Source organism: Rousettus aegyptiacus, unplaced genomic scaffold (assembly GCF_014176215.1).
Source record: "Rousettus aegyptiacus isolate mRouAeg1 unplaced genomic scaffold, mRouAeg1.p scaffold_m13_p_18, whole genome shotgun sequence".
Classification (NCBI taxonomy): Eukaryota; Metazoa; Chordata; class Mammalia; order Chiroptera; family Pteropodidae; genus Rousettus; species Rousettus aegyptiacus.
The window spans coordinates 5,364,890-5,384,538 of NW_023416293.1; the positions used below are offsets into that span (position 1 = coordinate 5,364,890).

At 50.8% G+C, this 19,649-nt stretch overlaps 2 protein-coding genes across 6 annotated transcripts in view; one reads left to right on the forward strand and one right to left on the reverse strand.

Annotated features, from left to right (window-relative positions):
• Positions 1–1,579: 1,579 nt before the first annotated feature.
• Positions 1,580–3,937, reverse strand: CCDC185 (coiled-coil domain containing 185). The gene has a single exon (XM_016122666.2). The coding sequence runs from the start codon at positions 3,846–3,848 to the stop codon at positions 1,950–1,952; it is 1,899 nt and encodes a 632-aa protein (XP_015978152.1). The 5' UTR covers positions 3,849–3,937; the 3' UTR covers positions 1,580–1,949.
• Positions 3,938–17,007: 13,070 nt separating this feature from the next.
• SUSD4 (sushi domain containing 4) overlaps positions 17,008–19,649 on the forward strand; it is an 85,148-nt gene continuing 82,506 nt past the window's right edge. For 4 of the 5 annotated variants that reach the window (XM_036235430.1, XM_036235431.1, XM_016122699.2 and 1 more), the window contains exons 1-2: positions 17,011–17,187; positions 17,781–17,969. In XM_036235430.1, the coding sequence (XP_036091323.1) occupies positions 17,816–17,969 (154 nt within the window). In that variant the 5' untranslated portion in view covers positions 17,011–17,187; positions 17,781–17,815. Of the gene's footprint in view, positions 17,188–17,780; positions 17,970–19,649 lie in introns of all 5 variants that reach the window. The other variant, XM_036235432.1, reaches the window with a different exon arrangement.

Consider the following 19,649-nt stretch of genomic DNA (forward strand, 5'->3'; position numbering starts at 1 on the left):
CAAGTAGCGCACAGTCCAGCTTGGAAGCCAAGATGTAGATTGCAAAATGGATATGGCACACAAGACAGCGACTGCTAAGTGCTCAATGAGCCACACACTTTGTCAGAGAAGGCCGATGTTGAGGCGGGGCAGCCAGGGTGTCCCCACATTTCACAGAACGTGGGCTAAGCTCAGAAAAATTAGACTTGGCTATGACTGGAGGGGGCAGCTGGTGAGAAGGCACAGAGATAAGGAGAATGGAACTGACAAAAATGGAAGGTTCATGTTATAATAAAACCCTCAGTATTTAATGATAGGGCGTATATTAGGTTCTGGGCACCTTGCCAAACACCTTATGTTGATTATTTTATGTAATCACCCCTCACAACATCCCTTTGAAACACAAATTATAATTGTGTTTTACAGATGAGGAAACTTCCCCAAAGTCTCGTAACTGTATGAGGAGGAAGAGTTAGATTCAGTTAAGGTCTACCTGAAACATCTTAAACTCCATCCCAGAATGCTGGCCGCACACGTGGCATTTGGATAGAACCAGGATTAATTTGGGCAAAGAGAAGAGACTAAGATCAGAAACTGAGGCAACACATATGAGCCCTTTCATTTTTGAGCAGAAGAGTGAGTGAGGTCCAAGCAGGCCTCTTTGGGGACAGCAGGTGGAGGGGGTTCTAGTGCAGGGGAAGAAAACGAAATGGGGGGGGGAGGGCTCAGTTTCCTCTAAATAAGATGAGAATATGACACTTATACTGACCTCTGAACAAATCCCCTTGCCAGGATACCTTTCACGTCATTTCCAAAATACTAATATGACAAAAATCTGCCAATGGGGCTTATTCTATTTTTCTCTCTTTTAAAGATACATGCTACATTAGGGGGCTCTTAAAAAACAACAACAACAAACCTTTAGAATTTTTTGATGAGAAGTGATGGGTTAAAGTCTACTTGGCTCTGGCTGCTTATTTTTTAAAATGTCATGTTCCTGAATCATGCATGCTTAGTCATTCATTCAGAGCCTGGTCGGGTTAATTAGACACAGCGTGGGCAGACAGAATGACATCATACGCCTCCTGCAGAGAGAGGCGAAATAGAAAGGAAGAGAAGGGTTCCAATAGGTCTTTGTTCCAAAAGACTGGACGGAAGTGCCCAAAAGAGGGGAAAAAGAAGAATCGGACCAAAGTGTTCCAGGGAGCTCTTGGGCAGCATGGCCGTGGTGGAGGCTTCACGCGCTAGTGCGGAAGGAATTGTAAACGTTTTCCATCAACGCAGAGAGGGAAGGCCAAAGGAAGGCATGATCTGGGAGGAACTACCGGGGGCTGTTTCCAGAAACCTTTCACACAACACCTGTTCCGTGGAATGCTCCGTGGAAAGGAAGCACTCCACAGTTTGTGTGACAAACACTAGGTTAAACAAACACATTTCTTTGCTGCAGGACTTTTCAGAGCCTTCAGAATTTTCACGTGCACTATAAATACCCAAGAGGTAATGCAGTATGCAAAGTTCCCAAATCTGCGTGATTGCAGAAATCCACCTGCTCTCCCCTCCCCTCATTTCTCCTCCCCGAATATGTTTTTTTTTTTTTTTTTTATTCTTGGAGATTTCTTATAACTTCACCCTTTCATAGCTTCTGGGACAGGAAAAGATGTGACAAAGGGCTATTTCTCCTACTGGTTCCTCCAAGATGCACCTGACGTGTGCTTCTACGTTTACCTGAGAGCTAAATGCATATTTTGTTTAAACCAACGTTTACGAAGGCAGGTCATTTTCCTAAAATTCCCAAACTTCTTTCTCCACCCTCTCAACTATCCGAAAGAATCGATAAACTAGTTCATGAGAGGAAATCGCAGCAATTTTATAATTTTTTTTTAAAATCAGCGTTCACTTATAGTCAGATTATAAAACGAATCTCATCACCGCACATCACTGTCGCCGCCTGGGCTGTGCAGTATCTTGTCTCAGTAGTCCCCTCTCTGCTGACCCGCCTGGAGCTGGGCCTCCTGCGCCATCTGATCAAAGAAGCTGTTGGTGAGGGCTCTCACCTCGTCCCTCCTGGAGGCCCGGGAGATCTTTTGGAATTCCTCCAAGGTGGCTTCTTTCTCGCGGGCGATCTGCTCCATCCTCTGCTCCTTCTTCCTGATGGCTTCCTTGATGCCCTCCACGTGGCACTTCTCCTCCTTCTCGGCTTTCAGCTTCAGGATGTGATGGTTCTTCTCCCGCAGGATGTTGAGCTCTCGCATGTGCTGCGCCTTGTCCCTGACGCTCCTGCGGACGTTGCCCCTGGCCTGCCGGATCTTCTGGTCGGCCAGCTCCACCAGCAGCCGCTTGTGCGCCATCCTCTGCTCCTCCGACTCTTCCGCGCGCCACTTGGCCTGCTGCAACTGCTGCTCCTCCTTCCGCGCCTTCTCCCTCAGCTCTCGGTGGCGCTCCTTAATCAGGCTCTGGTGGATCTCTTGGGACCGCTGGCAACTCTGTTCCAGGGACAGTTTCCTCAGGAGCTCCTCCGCCTTGGCCTGGCAGTCCATGAGGACCTTGCGGGCTTGGTAATTGACCAGGGAGCTGAGATTGGCCTCCTGGACCTTTTTTTGGCCCTCTGTGAGGTGCAGCTGCTTCTTGTGACACGCCTGCTCCAGCTTCTTCTGCAGCTCCAGGCTGCTCTGCTCCCGCTGGGCCTGCAGGATCTTCTCCTGCTGCTGCAGGCGCTGCGCCTGGCACTGCTTCCTGTGCTCGGCCTCGGGGCGGGCCCTCTCCAGCTTCTCCTGGGGCCGAGTGTCCCGGTCCTCCGCCTGCACCTTGCATTGGTTCTCTTGCCGGACGGCGTTCTTGGCCTGGCCGTCCCGCAGCCGTGGGACACGCTGCTCCCAGCTCAGGTGAGCCTTGCACTGCTCCTTGCGCTGCTCCTTCTGCTGCCACTGCTCGCGGCTCTGCTGCAGGAGCAGCTTGCGCTCCCTCTCCAGGGTCATCTGGACCTTCTGATCCGAGAGCTTCAGCTCCTCCCAGGCCACAGCCGCCTGCTGCTGCAGCTCCCGCATCCTCTGCGCCTTCTTGAGTCGGGTCAGCACCAGCGCCACAATCTTCTGGTCCCTGGAGGACATTACCGCCTCTTCCAGCTTGTTCTTGAGAATCTGAGTGTGCGACTCCTTGCTGGAGACTGAGGGCTGGGAGTACTGGCTGGCTAATGACGCCACGCGGTCACCACCGTCCCGCTTCGGGGTGTACGCACAAGCGGACAGCGTCCTGAACTCTTGCGCGGGCGCAGGGGACTTCTCGGTGGGAAGTGAGGAAAGGGACCAGCGGTCTAGACCTCTGCAGACCGGCACTGCCCACGGGTCTCCACTCTGCCCATTTTCTGCCCCCAAAGGTCCACTCAGGGGCGTGTAAGCGCCCTCGGGGTACGGCGAAGGTGAATCTCCGTGGGCTGGAGGGTAGTGCTGGCAGGGCTGGGGCTGTTGGGGTGGCACCTGGGACTGCTGCGCCCAGGCCGGGCTGTGCCTGCTGCTCCCCAGCGTCTGGGGCTGGGTCCTTGGCTCCCCCCAGGCGTCTTCCAGGCGCCTGCTGCGGGTCCGGTGCTTCCTGGCGCGGTCCTGGGGCCTCCGGGCCACATCTCTCAGGTGGCGGCTTTCCCGTAGCGAGTCAGGGGACCGCGGCCGGCGAGGCCGCAGGGTGGGGGAGCAGCACGGCGGTGACCAGGGTGCCGTAGCCTCGCCCCACTCGCCCAGAGTCCCGGCCCAGGAGCCCCCCATGGGCTCCGTCTGGGGCCCACACAGCCTCTCGGAGGACGCGAGGTCTCCGCGGGGCAGCGGGGGCTCCCAGGGGTCCGGGTAGGGCCTCGCGGAGAAGTGGCGGAAGCCCTCCATGCTGCCTCCCGGCGCGCCCAGCGTCTGAGCCAGGGTCCCGGGGCCTCCAGGGGGCGCTGCCGAGACACGTCCCCGCCCTCCGATCCCCGGGGTCCCGTGCACTTGTGACGCCAGGGCCACTTCACAATGCGCCTGGCGCCGCCTCCTCCTGGCAGCCCTCCGGCCTCTCTAGCACCCCCCCCCCGGCCTCTCTAGCACCCCCTACCGCGAGCGGGCCAGGGGGAGGGGCAGGAGGCTGGCGGAGGGTGTCGGGCAGAGGGGGGCTGTAGGAAATCAGGGGTGACCCTTAAAGCTGAGGGTGCATAGTGGCCCCCCCACCAGTGTTTCAGGCAGGAGTTTGATCTCACATGTGTACACCTTAAAGCAGCAGTCTTTTAAACGCACTCAGGTGAAGGGTCATCCCCAGAATGGAATGTGGAGGGAAGGGTTGAGGTGCAGTGGCGGGAGGGGTGGGGTGGGGAGTCCTCTGAGTCAGTCTTAGCCTCTGGTCACGTCCCTACCTCTGTGCACCCCTACGGAGTATGAGAATTAAGTGGCTGTGGACACACACTAATACATGCGCCTTGTTAGCAAGTCTGAAGGATGTTTCCATTAACTCTTAAACTGTAGAACAGGAAAAGGCTAGTCTATTTCCCTCCTAATCTGACAGTTACTGTTTTTGTCAAAATATGAGTGTTGTGTGCACATTTCAGAAACAGCATCAATGAACAGTTCCGAAACCCATTTATGTATGTATGTATGTATGTATGTACATACGTACGTATGTATACCTTTTCCTCCAATTTTGTGAGATTACTTTTCCGTGTTGAGGCACCCTGAGCTAATCGAAAAAGCACTGGATTTGGTTGTGCAAACTTGAGTTTGAATCTCCTCTGCCACTTTCTACCCGCGTGGTCTTGGGCAGGTTATCTACCTTTCCTGACCCCCAAGTTCCGGAAAAGTGGGGTGGAGAAAGGGCCAGGATAACACCAGCACTCCAGGCTGTCCTGGGGGTCAGATAAAATTATATGTCAAGAGTTTAGCACCTGAATGCATTTAATAAATATTACCTTGATGTCCTGCTAGGCTTCAGTTAAAGATGGTAAGACTTAACATGTGGGTTTACAAACGTTTCTATAGATTCCTAGTTTAAAGGAAAGAAGAATGGAATTAAGGTAATCCTAAAACAGTTTAGGTAAAGGTTGGCGTGCTAGGAGGGGCAACCCCCAGGCTCTGTCACGTTCATCCCATCCTGTGAATCTTGGCTAAGTCACTTCCCTTCTCTGGGGTGCAATGAGGAAACAGCGCTGGATGACATTCTCCAAAGAGGGCGACTCCTTAAAGAAGAAAAGTATTTACTCACCCCGATCCTCTTTACCTACATCTGCGTAGAGCTGCTCAGCAACCCCAACTAGGCAGGGCCCGTAGTGTTGACAACGTTTCTTGAAGACGAGTCCAAAACTTGGCCAATTTAACTCGTTTCCCCAGAGGTCACTAGGTCAGTGGTGGGCGTTTCGACCTCAGATTCACTTCCCTTTCTATGACATCATGCTGCCTCTCTGGAAATGCGCTTCGAATTGGTGCCTGTGCTGTGGACCAAATGATTGTGTCCCGCCTCCCAGGAATTCCAGTGTTGAAGCCCCACCCCCAGCGGGTTGGTATTTGGAAGTAATTAGGTTTAGGTGAAGCCGCGATGGGATCAGTGTCCTTACAGGAGGCGGAAAGGACCAGAGCTTCCTCTCGCTCTGCCTTGTGAGGACATGGCTAGAAGGTGGCTGTCTGTAAGCCAGGAAGCAGACCCTCAGGTGTGCCAGCACCTGCATCCCAGCTTCCAGACTGGGAGAAACAAGTGTCTGTTGTTGAAGCCATCCAGTCTACGGTGTTCTGTTACAGCAGCCCGAGCTGCCTAAGATGACATGCTTTTAAGAAGATTATGATCAGATGTACACCGGAGGGTCTCGGCAGACATGTCCTTAAAGCCAGGTGTCAGCAGCCTTGACTAGAATGACCGAGTCGTCCTCCCAACGGGCCCGCTCTGCGTGGGTGTGTTTTTCCTATGCAGCCATTAGCACCTTCATAGCTGAGGGTACGAAGTGGTTTCTACCCTAGATTTTTATCGGCATCCCTTATACCAGTGTTCGAGATATTATTTTGTGATGTAATTTTTACAAGGAGGCAACTTTAAAAAAAAAAAAGAGTAAATCAAATTTGAAATGGAATCATTTAACTTTAAGTTAGGAAGTGTTTAGGCATGAACTGAGTTGTGCTGATACCTGAGGGTCACATCTCTCGGTCGAAACTCGGCCAAACACAACCAAATGTGGCTCTGGCCAGTGCCGGGCCATTTCCTGCCACAGAGAAGCACAGAAAGCTGTCTGAGAGCCAGGAGTAGGCGAGCTAGCACAGGCAGGCTGCGTGGAGTGACTGGGGAAGAGGACCAAGGAAGACTTCTGGGAATAGAGTAGACTGATGTCCTGGCAGTCATGGGCGGAGAGCCTTTCAGGAAAAAGTCATCACTAGGAAGGTGGGCTGGTTGCAGATTCCATAGGGCCTTGAACTCAAGGCCAGGGAGCACAGGTGCCCAGCAGGCAGTGGGATCCGACCTGCCCGGAGAGATCCAGGGCTCTTTGCAGCTGCCATGGGCCCCAAAGGGATGGGGCTGGAGAGCTTTAGGACAGGCTCTGAGGCCTATGGCTCTGCCCTTTACCCTCTGTCCCCAGAGCAGCTCACATTTTATATTGTATATCCTGGTTTCATCACGCTGAGAAAATTTAAGGTTCTGCTCATAAAAGGAGTTAAATCCATTGTGCAGACAACAGTGAGGATTGAATAAAAGTCTTCAAACCATAAAGGTGACCTAATTGGGGCTATATTTTAGAAATCTCACCCTGGCAGTAGTGTGGAAGATATAGTGGGGGGAGTAAGAGGAGGGAAATTGGAGACAATGGGCCAATCAGGAGGCTGATTCAGTAATCCAGGTGAGCAGCAGGACGTGTAAACCCAGACACGGGTAGGGAGACATGGACGGATAGCTCCAAGGGACCGTTCAGAGACTGAGGGACAAGGACTTGAAGATGGATTTGATCTGGAGCAAGAGGGTTTCTAACCCGGGTGCCTGGGCAGATGGTGAGTGTCCGTGAACAGGCGGCTCTTTCTAGTTGACCTTGAAAACAGTGATCTTGGAAATCAGGTGAAAGAAGCTTTAAAAACAAGTGAACGCCACAGAGAACAGCAAACAGAATGTCTGGAAGAGACTGACAAACTGAGAAGAGACACCTTTAGTATGATAAACCTGGTGGGGAGGTGAGGCCTTGGAGCACGGCTGCAGGAGCCAGACAGGCCTTCTCACCTGCATCTTTAGCATCTGATTAAGACCCCTGGGAATGTGAAGCCACCTTTAGGTCGTCCAGGAGGCAGATGAAAGAGACGTTTTGCAAATGTTAGGCTGCCCAGCAGTCCCTCGATGCTAAGTACAATCAGCCTCCTTTTTATTTGGCAGAAATTTCTCAGTGCATTTCGTTGGAGGCCTTAAAATTTGGGCCTTCTGCCAAATGAAGACTGGGCCTTTTTTCTTCATTTTTTGGAGGCTTGGAAAATATGGCAAAATGTGTTCGGCTTCCACAGTTCAAATTAACCGATGGAATAAAACTACTCTGAGCCCTTCCTCAGAGTGGCTGTCAGTTAGTGACGTGACTTCAATTTCGACCTCTTCGTAAAGCTCCTAGTTCTTGTATGGGTCAAAGGGGGAGAAAGCAGCTAGACCTGCTCTGTCCGGCACAGCCGGCGGTGGCCACGTGTGGGTGTGAGCCCTGGAACAGGGGTAGTTCCAACAGACGCGAGCTGTAAGTGTATAATATACACTGGATTTCAAAAACTTACCATGAAGAAAAAAAAGGTAAAATATCTTAATGTCTTTTTTATATTGATTGCCTGTTGAGGTGGTATTTTGAATACAGTGGACTGAATTAAATACATTTCAAAATTAATTTCACATGTTACTTATTTTAATGGGGCCACTAGCGAGCTTAAAGTTGCATATATGTGTTATATATATCACAGTATATTTCTACTGACAGCGCTGCTCTCCATAATTGAGTTTCCCCAATATTCATGCTGTAATGAAAGCTTTCAACATCTAGGTAATTTTTATTTTATGTAAATGTATTGCTTTGAAATCACCCTTTTCTAAGAAGGTAATATTTTGGTCAGAAGGCTTTTTTTTTTTTTTTTTTTTCCCCTCAATGGCTGGATGATAGGGTAAATTATTAATTTTCAAAATTCAGCTTTGCAGTACAATTTCACAGGAATTCAGTCCTTTCATGCCCCAACTTTACTTTTTCCTTACTGTACAGGAAAACAGATGCCCCCAAGTCACAGTATCTGAGAAGACAGAACGGGGCCACTCTCCACATGTGTCTGTGTGATACGGGCTCGTTAAAAATACCAGACCCACAAAACAGTAAAAGAAAAAAAAAACTTATGCGAACACCCAGGGCAGTAAATGAAAACTTATGTTAATACGGTACTAAGAATGGAAATTGTAGCTTATATATGTCTTTAGAAAGAAAGAAAGAGAAAAAGAAAGAAAGAAAGAAAGAAAGAAAGAAAGAAAGAAAGAAAGAAAGAAAGAAAGAAAGAAAAGAAAATAGTGAGATAAGAGCCTGGAAACATGAAGGTCAAGTTCCCATGGCAACAGGCTACCTACAATACAAGTATTCCATGTGTATGAGAGTTCGTGAGTGTAAAAACGATGGCCAACACTTATTAAGCATGTGTCAGAACATTGCTCTTAGCTCTTGATGTGTAAACCCCACCACAATAAGATGAAGTAGGGACCGTTCTCTTCTGAGGATCAGAGAGAATCCCAAGGTCAGGAAGCTGCGTGAGGTGGAGCTGGGCTGGAACCCGCCTCGCTCCTAAGCTCTCCCCGCGTGGCCTTCTGAGCCAGTGCCGCACGATCACAGCCGGAGAGAACCACGCGTGGACAAGCGAGCAGGGTTTCAAACATGGCTAGGTCGGGGGCCTGTTAGGATTTCGGTATTTTTTTCACATTTGTGAGTTTAATGCAACTGAAGGCAGGAGATAGTAAGGAACGAATTCTGATGACGAAAGGAAGGACTTAGAGAAATACGTTCAGAGCCGAAAGTGAGTTCACTTTTACCGTAAGATGCAGAATGCATTTCCTGGATCACTCGGTAGTTATTTATTTTTGAAATATGACCACACATAGTTTGTCAGGTTAAGCACAGGAAGAGGTTTTCCAATGAAAACTTGGGAAAACAGTTGCACTTAATAACATCCCATTTAGAGTTACTTCTTTATCCTCAATGTAACACAGATATGATAGTAAATATTTCTTTTTAAAAAAGAATGTGCTTTGTTGAAACTTAAAAAAGTTTTTTTTTTTTTTTTAAGTCCTGCGTTTTGTTTTCTGTTTTGCTAAAATCGAGTCTGGAGTTTTTAAGTTCCGAGGAGCGTTTTGTTTTCTGTTTTGCTAAAATCGAGTCTGGAGTTTTTAAGTTCCGAGGAGCTTCGTTTCCCTGAAAGGTCTGAGTGAGGGAGGACGGCTGTGCGGTGGAGGGAGGTCAGCCGGTGGATGGCCGGCCGGCCGTGGCTGCTGACTCTGCACGTGTCGCAACATGTCTTGCATTGCGACTCCTTCGCTGATGTTATCTGCAGGGCAGGCACCCTCAGCCCACTGAGGCTCCAGCCTCCGCATCCAGCAGGCTCATCACGCTATGGAAGAAGCTCACAGTGTTTGTTCTTTTCACTCGAAGCCACCTACATGCTGGGCTGGGGCAGGATCTCGGCAACCGCGGGTGGCTGTGTCTGTGCGCCATGTGGCACGGGGCTCCTTCTTCACGCTTTGGTCGAAGAGACTTCGTCCCTGACCTCACGACTGGATGAGACCCCGTACCGCCCACTCTTCGAGCTCCTTAGAGCACCGACCCCTCTCCTCGGTGATAGGGACCATTTGTAGGGCTACAGTGGGGGCTCTGTGAATATTTATAACATTTGTTTCCATATATGAGTAGTACATCGTGTACTCGTATACAGGCAGTGAAGTAAATTATATTTCTTGCCATGAGATGCATAAAAGAAAGTTGTGTTTCTCTAGAAGTGTTGCATTCATGTTGAGAAGGTCACGATACCCCAGAAGCCAGATCTAATGGCCTCTCCTCAGCCTCATCTTGATTTCTCTGTCCTGTTTGGCATTGCGGTCCACCTTCTTTGACTTTCTTTCTTCTTCTTTTCTCTTTCCCATTTGATGTTTCTCTGAGCGCTACTTGTATGAAGGTAACTCCGAGTGTAGTCTACTTACGGTAGTCAGCCTTGTACATTTATTTTGTCTCTTGTCACCCTGTGACCTCTCCTCTCACAACGAATAGGACTCAGCTGTGTAACCAAAGGGCTTTCGCAGAAATGGCAAATGAGATTTCTGAGACTGGGTCATAGAAGACATTGTGGTCTCCGCCTTTCTCTTGCGGATCGCCTGTTCTAGGGGAAGTCAGCTACCACAAGATGAGGACACTCATCTTAGATTCTCTGGCCCCAAGTGAATCTTTAGACGTCCGAAGCCTGGCAGACAACTTGACTGCAACCTTCTGAGACACCCTGAGCCAGAGACACCCAGCTAAGCTGCTCCCAGATTCTTGATTCGCAGAAACTATGAGATCAAACTGTCGCTGACTTAAGATGCTAAGTTTTGGGGTAATTTGTTAGGCATCAGTAGATGAGGAAGGGGATATATTCTTCAGATCGTGCATTCTCAGACCCCACCCCAGGCCTGCTGAGTCTGGTTCTTTGCTGAGTGAGCGGCTAGGAATCTGGGTGAGCATCGCTGGGCGACTCTGACCCTCCGCGACGTGAGGCCCACTACTCTCTTTCATTTTCACTGACTGCCCTCCCTCTCCCTCCCCTCGCTCCATGCCTCCCTCACTACAGTACAGTCCCCCAAAGTTCTGCCCAGGGCCTCTTCTCTTCTTATTGTGCATTCCCCGGACCAGTGTGTCTCTTCTGGGGCTCGGAGCAACTGTGCGCTCGCTTGTCCAACTCTGACGCCTCCATAAAGCCCCTAAGCCCCGCTATCCAAGCGCCTGCTGGATATCTCCAGGTGGATTTCCTTCAGGTTCAACATCAAGGTCATAACTATCCTCATGAAACCTCCTTTTCATTTGTGTCCTCTATTTTTGTTAGCAGTTTATAGCTTAGTCTCCTCTCTGCATCCTCTCTTTTCCCTCACCTTCGACCCAGACTCACCCCCGAGTTCTGACGGTCCGTCTTCAGAGCCGCCCATGGTCACTGCCGCGGTGGTCAGTCCCATCTCATTCTCCCCTCTCTGGCCTGCTGGCCTCACTGCCCCCTTACCTTCTCACGCTGCTCTTCCTTCACCAAACCTTCTCTTTCACTCCAAACCTTCATTCTCCCTAAAAGCCTAGTGTTGAATATAACTAATCATGCTGTCTTCTCACTTAAAATCTTCGATGGCTCTCCCTCTCTTTTCCAATGAAGTTTAAACTTCTTGATGTGGCATATAAGATCTCCACGGGGATGTTCCACCTTTATATCTAAAAGCCAGCCACCCCGCAACCCACCCATAAACACACATACTCTCTAGGCGTAAGGAGTTTTCCATAATTTCCCAAACATGCTTTGAACTTTCTATATCTCTCCTCATACTATTATGGCCCCCTGTTGAATGAGAATGATCTCCTGAGGATGAAAAAATTGTAACGAATCCCATTGCGAAATTTACCTATGGCGCAATCTGCAATGTGGTCCTCTTCTTTCCCTTTCATCTCAGTCTCTAAACCACAAGGGGAGAAGGCAGGCCGGGGTGCAGATGTGAGCAGACGGAAGTCCCGTCGAGCTTTTGGCTGCTTGGTTGACTTTGGATAATGGGAGCGAAAAAGGCATTTTCAACTTTCTGTGGGTCTCCACCTGCTTTAGCTATACTGGTTGTGCTTCTGTGATAAGATGCACTTAGGAATTCATTGAGCCGATAGCATTTATAAACCCTGTCCTAGGTAGCATGGTGGATATGATGGTTGAGATCTGGTTCCCACTCTTTGTCAACTTAGATATACCTAGCAGATGGTAGCAATGGTCAGAGGAGAGATACTACAATATCAAGAGACTCCACAAGTAAAGGAAATCAGCTCTAGGTTGGAGGGTGGGGAGTGGGGTAAAGTATTGCCTGTCACCCACCTGTCAAATGTAAACCCCAAGGAAAGGCATCTTTGTTTTGTTCAATTCCGTATTTCCAGTACCTAGAGCAGCGTCTCACACATAGTAGGACCCAAGAAGTATTTGTCGAATGATGGGAGACTGAATAAAAAAAATCGTATGGACAAGAAACGTAGGCTTAGGTTCACAACCGTGGTCTTCGTGAAGACTGAAATGATATCTACCTGCATTTTCGTGGGGTTGAATTGTGCTTGGCATATCTTAGGCAGTCAGCAAATGCTGGATGAATGTCGAATAAGTTCCAGTGAGGTTTTCTTTTTCTTTCTGCCCCTTCCACTATCGTATTAGTGGAGAAAACAGTCATGCCGAGCTGACAGTAGTTTTATAGATAAGGGTCTTTAAAAAACCAAGGGGAAAAAGGCAAGGCGACAGAAGATGAAACGAAATTAAAAGCTCAGGAAAATAACATTTTCATGTAATGCGTTACCAGCAGTGCTTCTGAGAGCACCAGTTCACCTTTCCCTGAGGGTCCACCAAAATGGGAAATTTGACTATTGATGATAAATAACATTGTCGAACCACCTCGATAGTAACACATGTTCCATTTAATCCAAGAACCAAATATCGCTATATAGAAGTCAAAGCTTCAAGTTATTGCCAAATTATCCAATTCAGAATTAAATAAAAAAGCAAAAAGGCCCAGGAGCCATTTCTGCTGCTGTTCTTCCCTGCCCACACTGTGATCCAAATTTTACTAACCGAAATTATATTCTGAGTATCAAGTATTTGTGTCAGGTTCTGAAGTGGTAGCTATCTTTGCCTATTGAAATTACTCAAGCCTCGCTTTAGTGAGAAGTCCACTGGCTGCAGAATTAAAGACTCAAAAGCTAGATAACATGATGTCCCAGCCCTGAAGGAGCTTACCGTGTAAGCAGGTGAAACAGAGATGAAGAAAGCACAGGGTAAAAAAGCAAAGAAATATGAGTTTAGATTAATTTACAGTCTTTTGATAGAGCCTGCTAGTTGCCCACAGAAATCTAAGTTTACTTCTCTTCCCCTGGGACTACATTTCCCAGTTGCCTTCGAAGCCATGTGAGACCATGTGACCAGTTGGACATATGACCTCATTCTGGCCAATGGAATGTGGGCAGACTAGATGTGGGCCACTTTTAGGCTTGGTCCGTATATGCCTTACCCTCCTTCCCTCTGGGAATGTTTTTATCCTGCCGTCTTTACTCGGTTTTGAGGCCCTGGCTAGAGGCTAGTCAGGTCCCCTTCTTCAACACCCCCAACTTCTTCCCTTATTGGGCACTCACACTTTGGGGTCACTATAGACACATCCTAATTGGCCACTTTATCAAAAATCACCACGTCTAGTCTTGCACAGAACGTGTGATAGACCACTAGCGCACCTTAAGCCCTCCACTTTCTTCTTGTCACTCGGTTGCCCAATAATGACTGTTTCCCAGCCTCCTTTGCAGCTAGCCATGACCATATGACTAGGTTCTCATGAATGATATGTGAGAGAACAAATTTGTATAACTGCCTCACTTGCCTAAAAGACAATCATTTGCCTTAAGTTTCCTGTCTTTGCCATTTTCCCTCAGGCTGGATTCCAGGCATGCCAGTGACCCAGCTACAACCACACACGTGAAGACAGCATCTTAGGGGGCGGCGAAGTGCGAGACGGAAGGAATCTGTGTCCCCAAGTGACTCTGGAGAAGAGAGGCCGCACCCACCTCGCGAGGTAAGACATTTACATGAGAGAGAACTAAGCTATCTAAGTTGTATATTCGGATCACTTTGTTACAGTTGCTTGGCCTCTATTTCAACCTACGCAACCCCTCTACCCATTTCCTGATTTATTATTCTGCCTCTCACCGAACACCGTCGAACAGCCCCAACATTTTCCTCCTTTCTTTTACCATCTGTCTTTCTTAACCGGATTGTAAGTTTTTCTAGGGCAGGGATTTTTGTGTCTTTGTTCACAATCACATCCCCAGCACTCAGTTCATAGTAGCCGTTCAATTAACATAGTTGGAATGAAATTGTCTTGCCCACCGAAAGTGAAATGGTAGTCTGTGCCACTAAGAAAGAGCTTCGGTAACGTTTGAAAAATAATCCCGGGGCAAGGGGCCGCGCAGGGAGAGAGTGGGGGGTGGGAAGGAAAAAAATGAGTGAAAACGGCGAGGAACTTCACGTGTGGAGGGCAGAGAGAAGGTGTAGGGTCCAAGGAGGAACGAGCCGCCCTGCGGAAGCCCCTCCAGCTCTGCCGTGTTCGGGCGGGACACTTCTGGGCTTGGGTTTAGCAAGTCTCCCCATCGGTATCGGTTCTGGACTCCTACACAAGGGAGGAAAAAAGATTAAATAAGTGTTTTTTTCCCCCACTTAGTAGGAAGTCATGATTTCTCCTGCATTCCATCTGTTCTTATTCTCTTCCTCTTCTTGAGAAAAAAATTGATATTAAAATATATTCAGAATAACTTGTTTTGTAGACCCTGCGAGGGCAAGGATTAGCAGCCATAGCTGTGGAATGGCGGGGAGACTGTTAGGATTGGGTCGGCCTGCTTTAGATCTGTCTGAGGCCTTCATTGGCTGGGTGGTGTCGAGTAAATGGATTGACTCCTCCGTCCTCATCATCCTCACCTGTAAAATGAGTGTAACACTTGCTTTATTTTTGTTGTGAGATGTTATGGGGTGAACTGTGGCCCCTCAAAATTGATATGTTGATGCCCTAACCCCTAGTACCTCCGAATGAGACCGTATTTGGAAATAATGCCTTTAAGGAGGCAATGCTGTTTAAAGGGGGTCCTTAGGGCGGTCCCTAATGTGGCCAGTAAAAAGGGATCAGAACACACAGAGAGAGAGAGACACTAGACACGTGCACACGGAGAGAGATGGCCATGTGAGGGCACAGCAAGAAGGCAGCCATCTGCAAACCCAGAGAGAGGCCTCAGAGGAAACCAAACCTGACGACACCTTGATCTTGGACTTCCAGCCTCCAGAACTGTGAGAAAGTAAATCACTGTTGCTTAAGCCACGCAATCGCTGGAACTTTATTACGGCAGTCCTAGCAAACTGATACACGGAAAATATAGAAAACTGACAACGTGGTATGCGGTGGCTGCCCTCCAAGGCTCGTCTTCTGAAGTTGCGTTAAGAGAAGCAAATTGTCAAAAACAACTCGGTAGTCCTGTCGAGTGCTGGTCAGAACCCACGGTGTGGAAGCCGAGTCCTTTTCTGGAAACAAACTTTGGTTGTTGGGAGGGTGGGTGGCATTGAGAAACCAAGTCACATCCAGAGGAAAGCTAGAAGGCTGTCGAGGAGTCCAGGAATTGTCACACTGAAGGAAGTAGCTAAGCGTAACCCAGAGAAGGGATGATTCAAGGGGCCACGAAGCTGACTCTGAACGGATGAAGTGCTTAAGGAAGAGGAATTCGATTCGGCTTTGAGGGCCCAGAGGGGAGAGCCATAGCCAGTGGGTGAAAGTTTCTGGGACGTAGATCTCAGTTCAACACAAGGAGGGCTTTTCGAAGAGAGCTGTTGGCAAACATAGCAGGCTTCCTCAAGACGTGTTCAGTGGGGATGCATGACCACTTATTCGAAATGTCACAGAGGGGGCTCAAGTACAGATTCGGGTGTTTGGACCAGATAAACCTGATGTTCCTTTCAACCCTGGTATTCTCTGTACAAACGGATTTGGTCCAGCTGAAGAATGGATTTCAATAGTGCTTAGATATATCTATCTCTATGACTGGAAAAACATGCTCGTGGCCAACAAATATTTTTGAGCTTCGGTGATTTGATGGCTATTAGAAAAGCTTTAGAAATTTTACCGCGAGAAAAGTGAAATAAATATTCAAACTGCAGAAGTCACTCATAGGACCTGGGAAACGTAGAAAGGTAGCTGACTAACATTTTGGAGTGTCCCAAAGTACAAGCTTTAGCCGGAATGAACTTGTGCCACTCAAAGTCTTAAACTTATTTTGTGCCTAGGGGTCATTCTCAATTTTACAGAGCAAAAATAACTAAATATGTGAATAAAATGCTGAGTTTATTTACCGGAAGTTCATCTATCTTGAAAGAATTTATTACAGTTACTCCCAGTAAGAGTCATCCAGTAAGAGCCGTCATTCCCTGACTGCAGTCAGTTTGTGAGATCTGGGGAAACTTGGTGGAGGCAAGGGATGATCTGGTGGCGGTATCAGAAACACGGTTTCACAGCGATAAGTCGTGCATTCCGTCCTACCGGCTCCTCGGTACCCAACCTGCCTCCTGGAGAGCGCCCCCCGGCGGAGGTTCAGAGGGGCCAGTGCATACCCAGGACAGGCCGAGTCCTCGTGCACGACGTCGATGGTTCTAAAAAGGGCAAATAGTTGGGGACCAGTAAGGATGTCCTTCGGGATCCAAGCGGACACGCAGAACCTTGGCCCGGGAGTGGGGGTTGAAACCTGACGACAATGACAGAAAATAAGAGACCGTAGCAATTGGCCGCGCCCTGCCCCGCCAAGTTAACCCTGTTGGTGACAAGGGTGCCGGGGCGGGGACCGGCCCGGCCGCACGCTCTGGTCCCACGCTTTGGCGCCACCGCCGCGGCAGCAGCGTCACCGGAGCGCGCGGAGGCCGCGGCGGGCACCGGGGCTCGCGCGCAGCCCGGGCGGGGACGGCGGTGGCGACCCGGCCCGGGGCGAGTGCCGGAGCGGCCGCCGGCGCCCCGCGCCCCGACAGGTGCAGGCGCGCGCGCTTCCTATTGGTCGCGGCGGCGGCGGGCCCCTTCCCACTCCGGCCCGCGCCGGTCCCCTTCGTCGCCGCCGCGGCGACCGCTCAGGCGGCCGAGGCTCGTGCCCGCGCGCGTCCCCGCGCCGCGCGCCGCCCCCGCCCGCTGTGCGCGCCGCCGCCGCCGGCTCGCGAGCTCAGGTGGCGGGTGCGCGCGCGCGCGCGGCCGGGCTGCGGTCCTCCCCCACCACCCCGCACCCCGCACCCCGCCGCTCCGGGAGCCTGGGGAGGACGGGCGCGGGCGGGGGAGCCGGGGCCGGGCGCCGCCGCCGCCGAGGCTCCTGTCTCCCTGGCTCGCGCAGCGGCGGCGGCAGAGGTCGCGCACAGATGCGGCTGAGACTGGCAGGGGGAGGAGGAGGCGGAGGAGGGAAGGAAGCTGCATGCATGAGCCCCACAGGTAAGCCCCGGAGCCCCGGAAGGGGCTTCCCATCCCGGGCAGGCGTGCGCAGGCCCAGGAGGGGGCACTTGGTGCCTGGTTCTGCCCCCCAGGGGAGGCATTTTTTTTTGACAGCGCAGAGCAGTTTCATTGGGGAACGGGCAGTAGGATCCATCCCCATGCTGGGGGGAATCGGAGAAGTATCTGGGGGGATCCGCTGCCACATCGTGAGATTACTAAGAGAGACCTGTCTAGGCCCGGGGAAAAGTGATTTTTCAGCTCGGAGACGCTGGAAGGCTTTAGACTTTACTGTCACGGTCACAGCCGCTGGATCCCGGGGACAGGCGCAAAGCCAATATGCGCTGCCCCCTGCCCGCCTCCCCCTCCGCCATCCCTCCCACACGCGCAGCATCCCGCGGCGGCTGCTACTCGGTGTACACGCGCTGGGGGAAGCTGGGGGATCTCGCCGTGGGAAAGGGGCGGGGGCCGCGTGGGGGAGGACCAGGGATGAAGCTGGGGAAGCCGGGGCTCCCGGTCCCGGGGCTGAGGAGGGGGAGCGTCGCCCCCGGAATCCCGGCAGCCCGGGGTATTGTCGTGTTCGCTCCCGGTTGCAGACTCTTGCAAGCCGGATGCCCTCTGTGGATGAAAGATGTATTATGGAATGAACCCGAGCCATGGAGATGGATTTCTAGAGCAGCAGCAGCAGCAGCAACAGCAGCAGCCTCAGCCCCCCCAGAGACTCTTGGCCGTGATCCTGTGGTTTCAGCTGGCGCTGTGCTTCGGTCCTGCACAGCTCACGGGCGGTGAGTGACCCTGCTGAGCCCAGGAGGGCCGGGGAAGGCCGGAACGTGGAGCCTGGTTGGCAGGACAGCGCAGCCACTCCCCCATACATCCAGACTTCTGGGGGGAACCTGAGCGCTAACGAGCCCCTGGGTCCCAGCCTAAGACGACCTTCTTCCAAACCCCTGGAGTTCCCGGGAAATGGCTGTGCGGAGCCGGCTTAGCTTCAAACACCCACCTCCTGTCTGGAGCTTCCCACCAGGCACAGCCTGGCTTCTCTGAAGAAAAAACAATGAGCTTGGCCCATTATTCCCACTTTGGCAGAGAGAGAGAGAGGGAGAGGGAGAGAGGGAGAGAGAAATGGCCTGTTTGTGGGTTACCTGTGTTTGTGACCTCCGACCCCTTGTCTATACCCTCAGCAGACAGGTCTGGTTTCAGTTACTCCTTGCACCACCTTTGTGGATGGGAAGGGTCTGAAGGCCTGCGGGGTCTGCCTGCAGGACAGGCTTATTAGAAAGTTAACTTTCTCTTTCCTTGGGAGGTGGCGGTGTGTTCCCTCAGGTCTGTGCCTGTCCGTGTGCGGAGGGGGATGAAGAGGTTTTCTTTCAGATGTGTCTTGAGAGGATGGGTTGGCTTCTCCAGGTCTGATTTACAGGGAGGAGTAAAATCAAGTGCTTTTCTACGAAGTGGAAGTTAGCCGGAATAAAAGCGGTAGCCTCGGGGGCCTCTAACATGTTGGGTTCTGCGGGGCGGGGCTGTCCTTGGCTTGTGGCGGAGGAGGACGGACGGTCGCGGTGCCCGCTCGCTCGTCGCTGTCCGTCATTGCCGTCCATTCCAGATTTTCTGAGAGCTTGCTAACGTGTACATAATAGAAGCACAGACTGGGCTCCTGCTGATATAGAAACCGATTATAATGGGAGGAAAAACAGGTATTGATTAATTAATATACATATATATATACACATATAAACCATTTTAGAGTTTAAAAGTATTGCTGCTTCAGAGAAATCCAAGGTGAAAATAAAAAGAAAAACCGAACAATAATTAGCAAGTGCGGGGGAGGGGACTAACAAGTTGGGCTTTGACACAGAGTGAGCCATAACTCGGGCCTTCCGCTTAGAGATCTGAGCGATGCCCCCGAGTGTCCAGGAGCTTTCTGTGATGTCCCCGCCTGTCAGAATTAGTGAGAAAACACTCGCTTTAGGTGAGGACTCAGTTTCTATGTTTCGTTTCGTTTTTTTTTTTTTTTTTTTTTTTTTGACAAGGGGTAACTTTTTTGGTTCTCTTATTTTATAGAGCTGTCTCGGAGGCAGGTGTCCTCGTCACGGAGGGCCAGGTCAAATAAGATGGCAAGGAAATACGTGTGTGGCCGCCGGGGCTCTGCTCACAGCCACTGTCCAGCCGGGACATCGGCCCCGCCGGGCGGGCAAGGGGCAGCGGGTGGGCAGGAAGGACAGCGCAAGCCTGTTCTTCTCTGGCCTCCAGGTCTAGCTCTCATTCCCTCAGACCCGGCGCCCGTGGTTTTCCATCCTCTCGGTCCGTTTCTCCCATCTAGACAGGAGATTCATCAGGGTGCATCTAGGGATGGTTTCGAGTGTTATTATTGGGAGCGCGAGGTCTGAGCACAGCGCAGATTCGAACGCCGTGCTCTTGGTTCGGCCATCGGCTCAAAGATCTCAGAGCTCGGTGGGCGGCACGGCCCC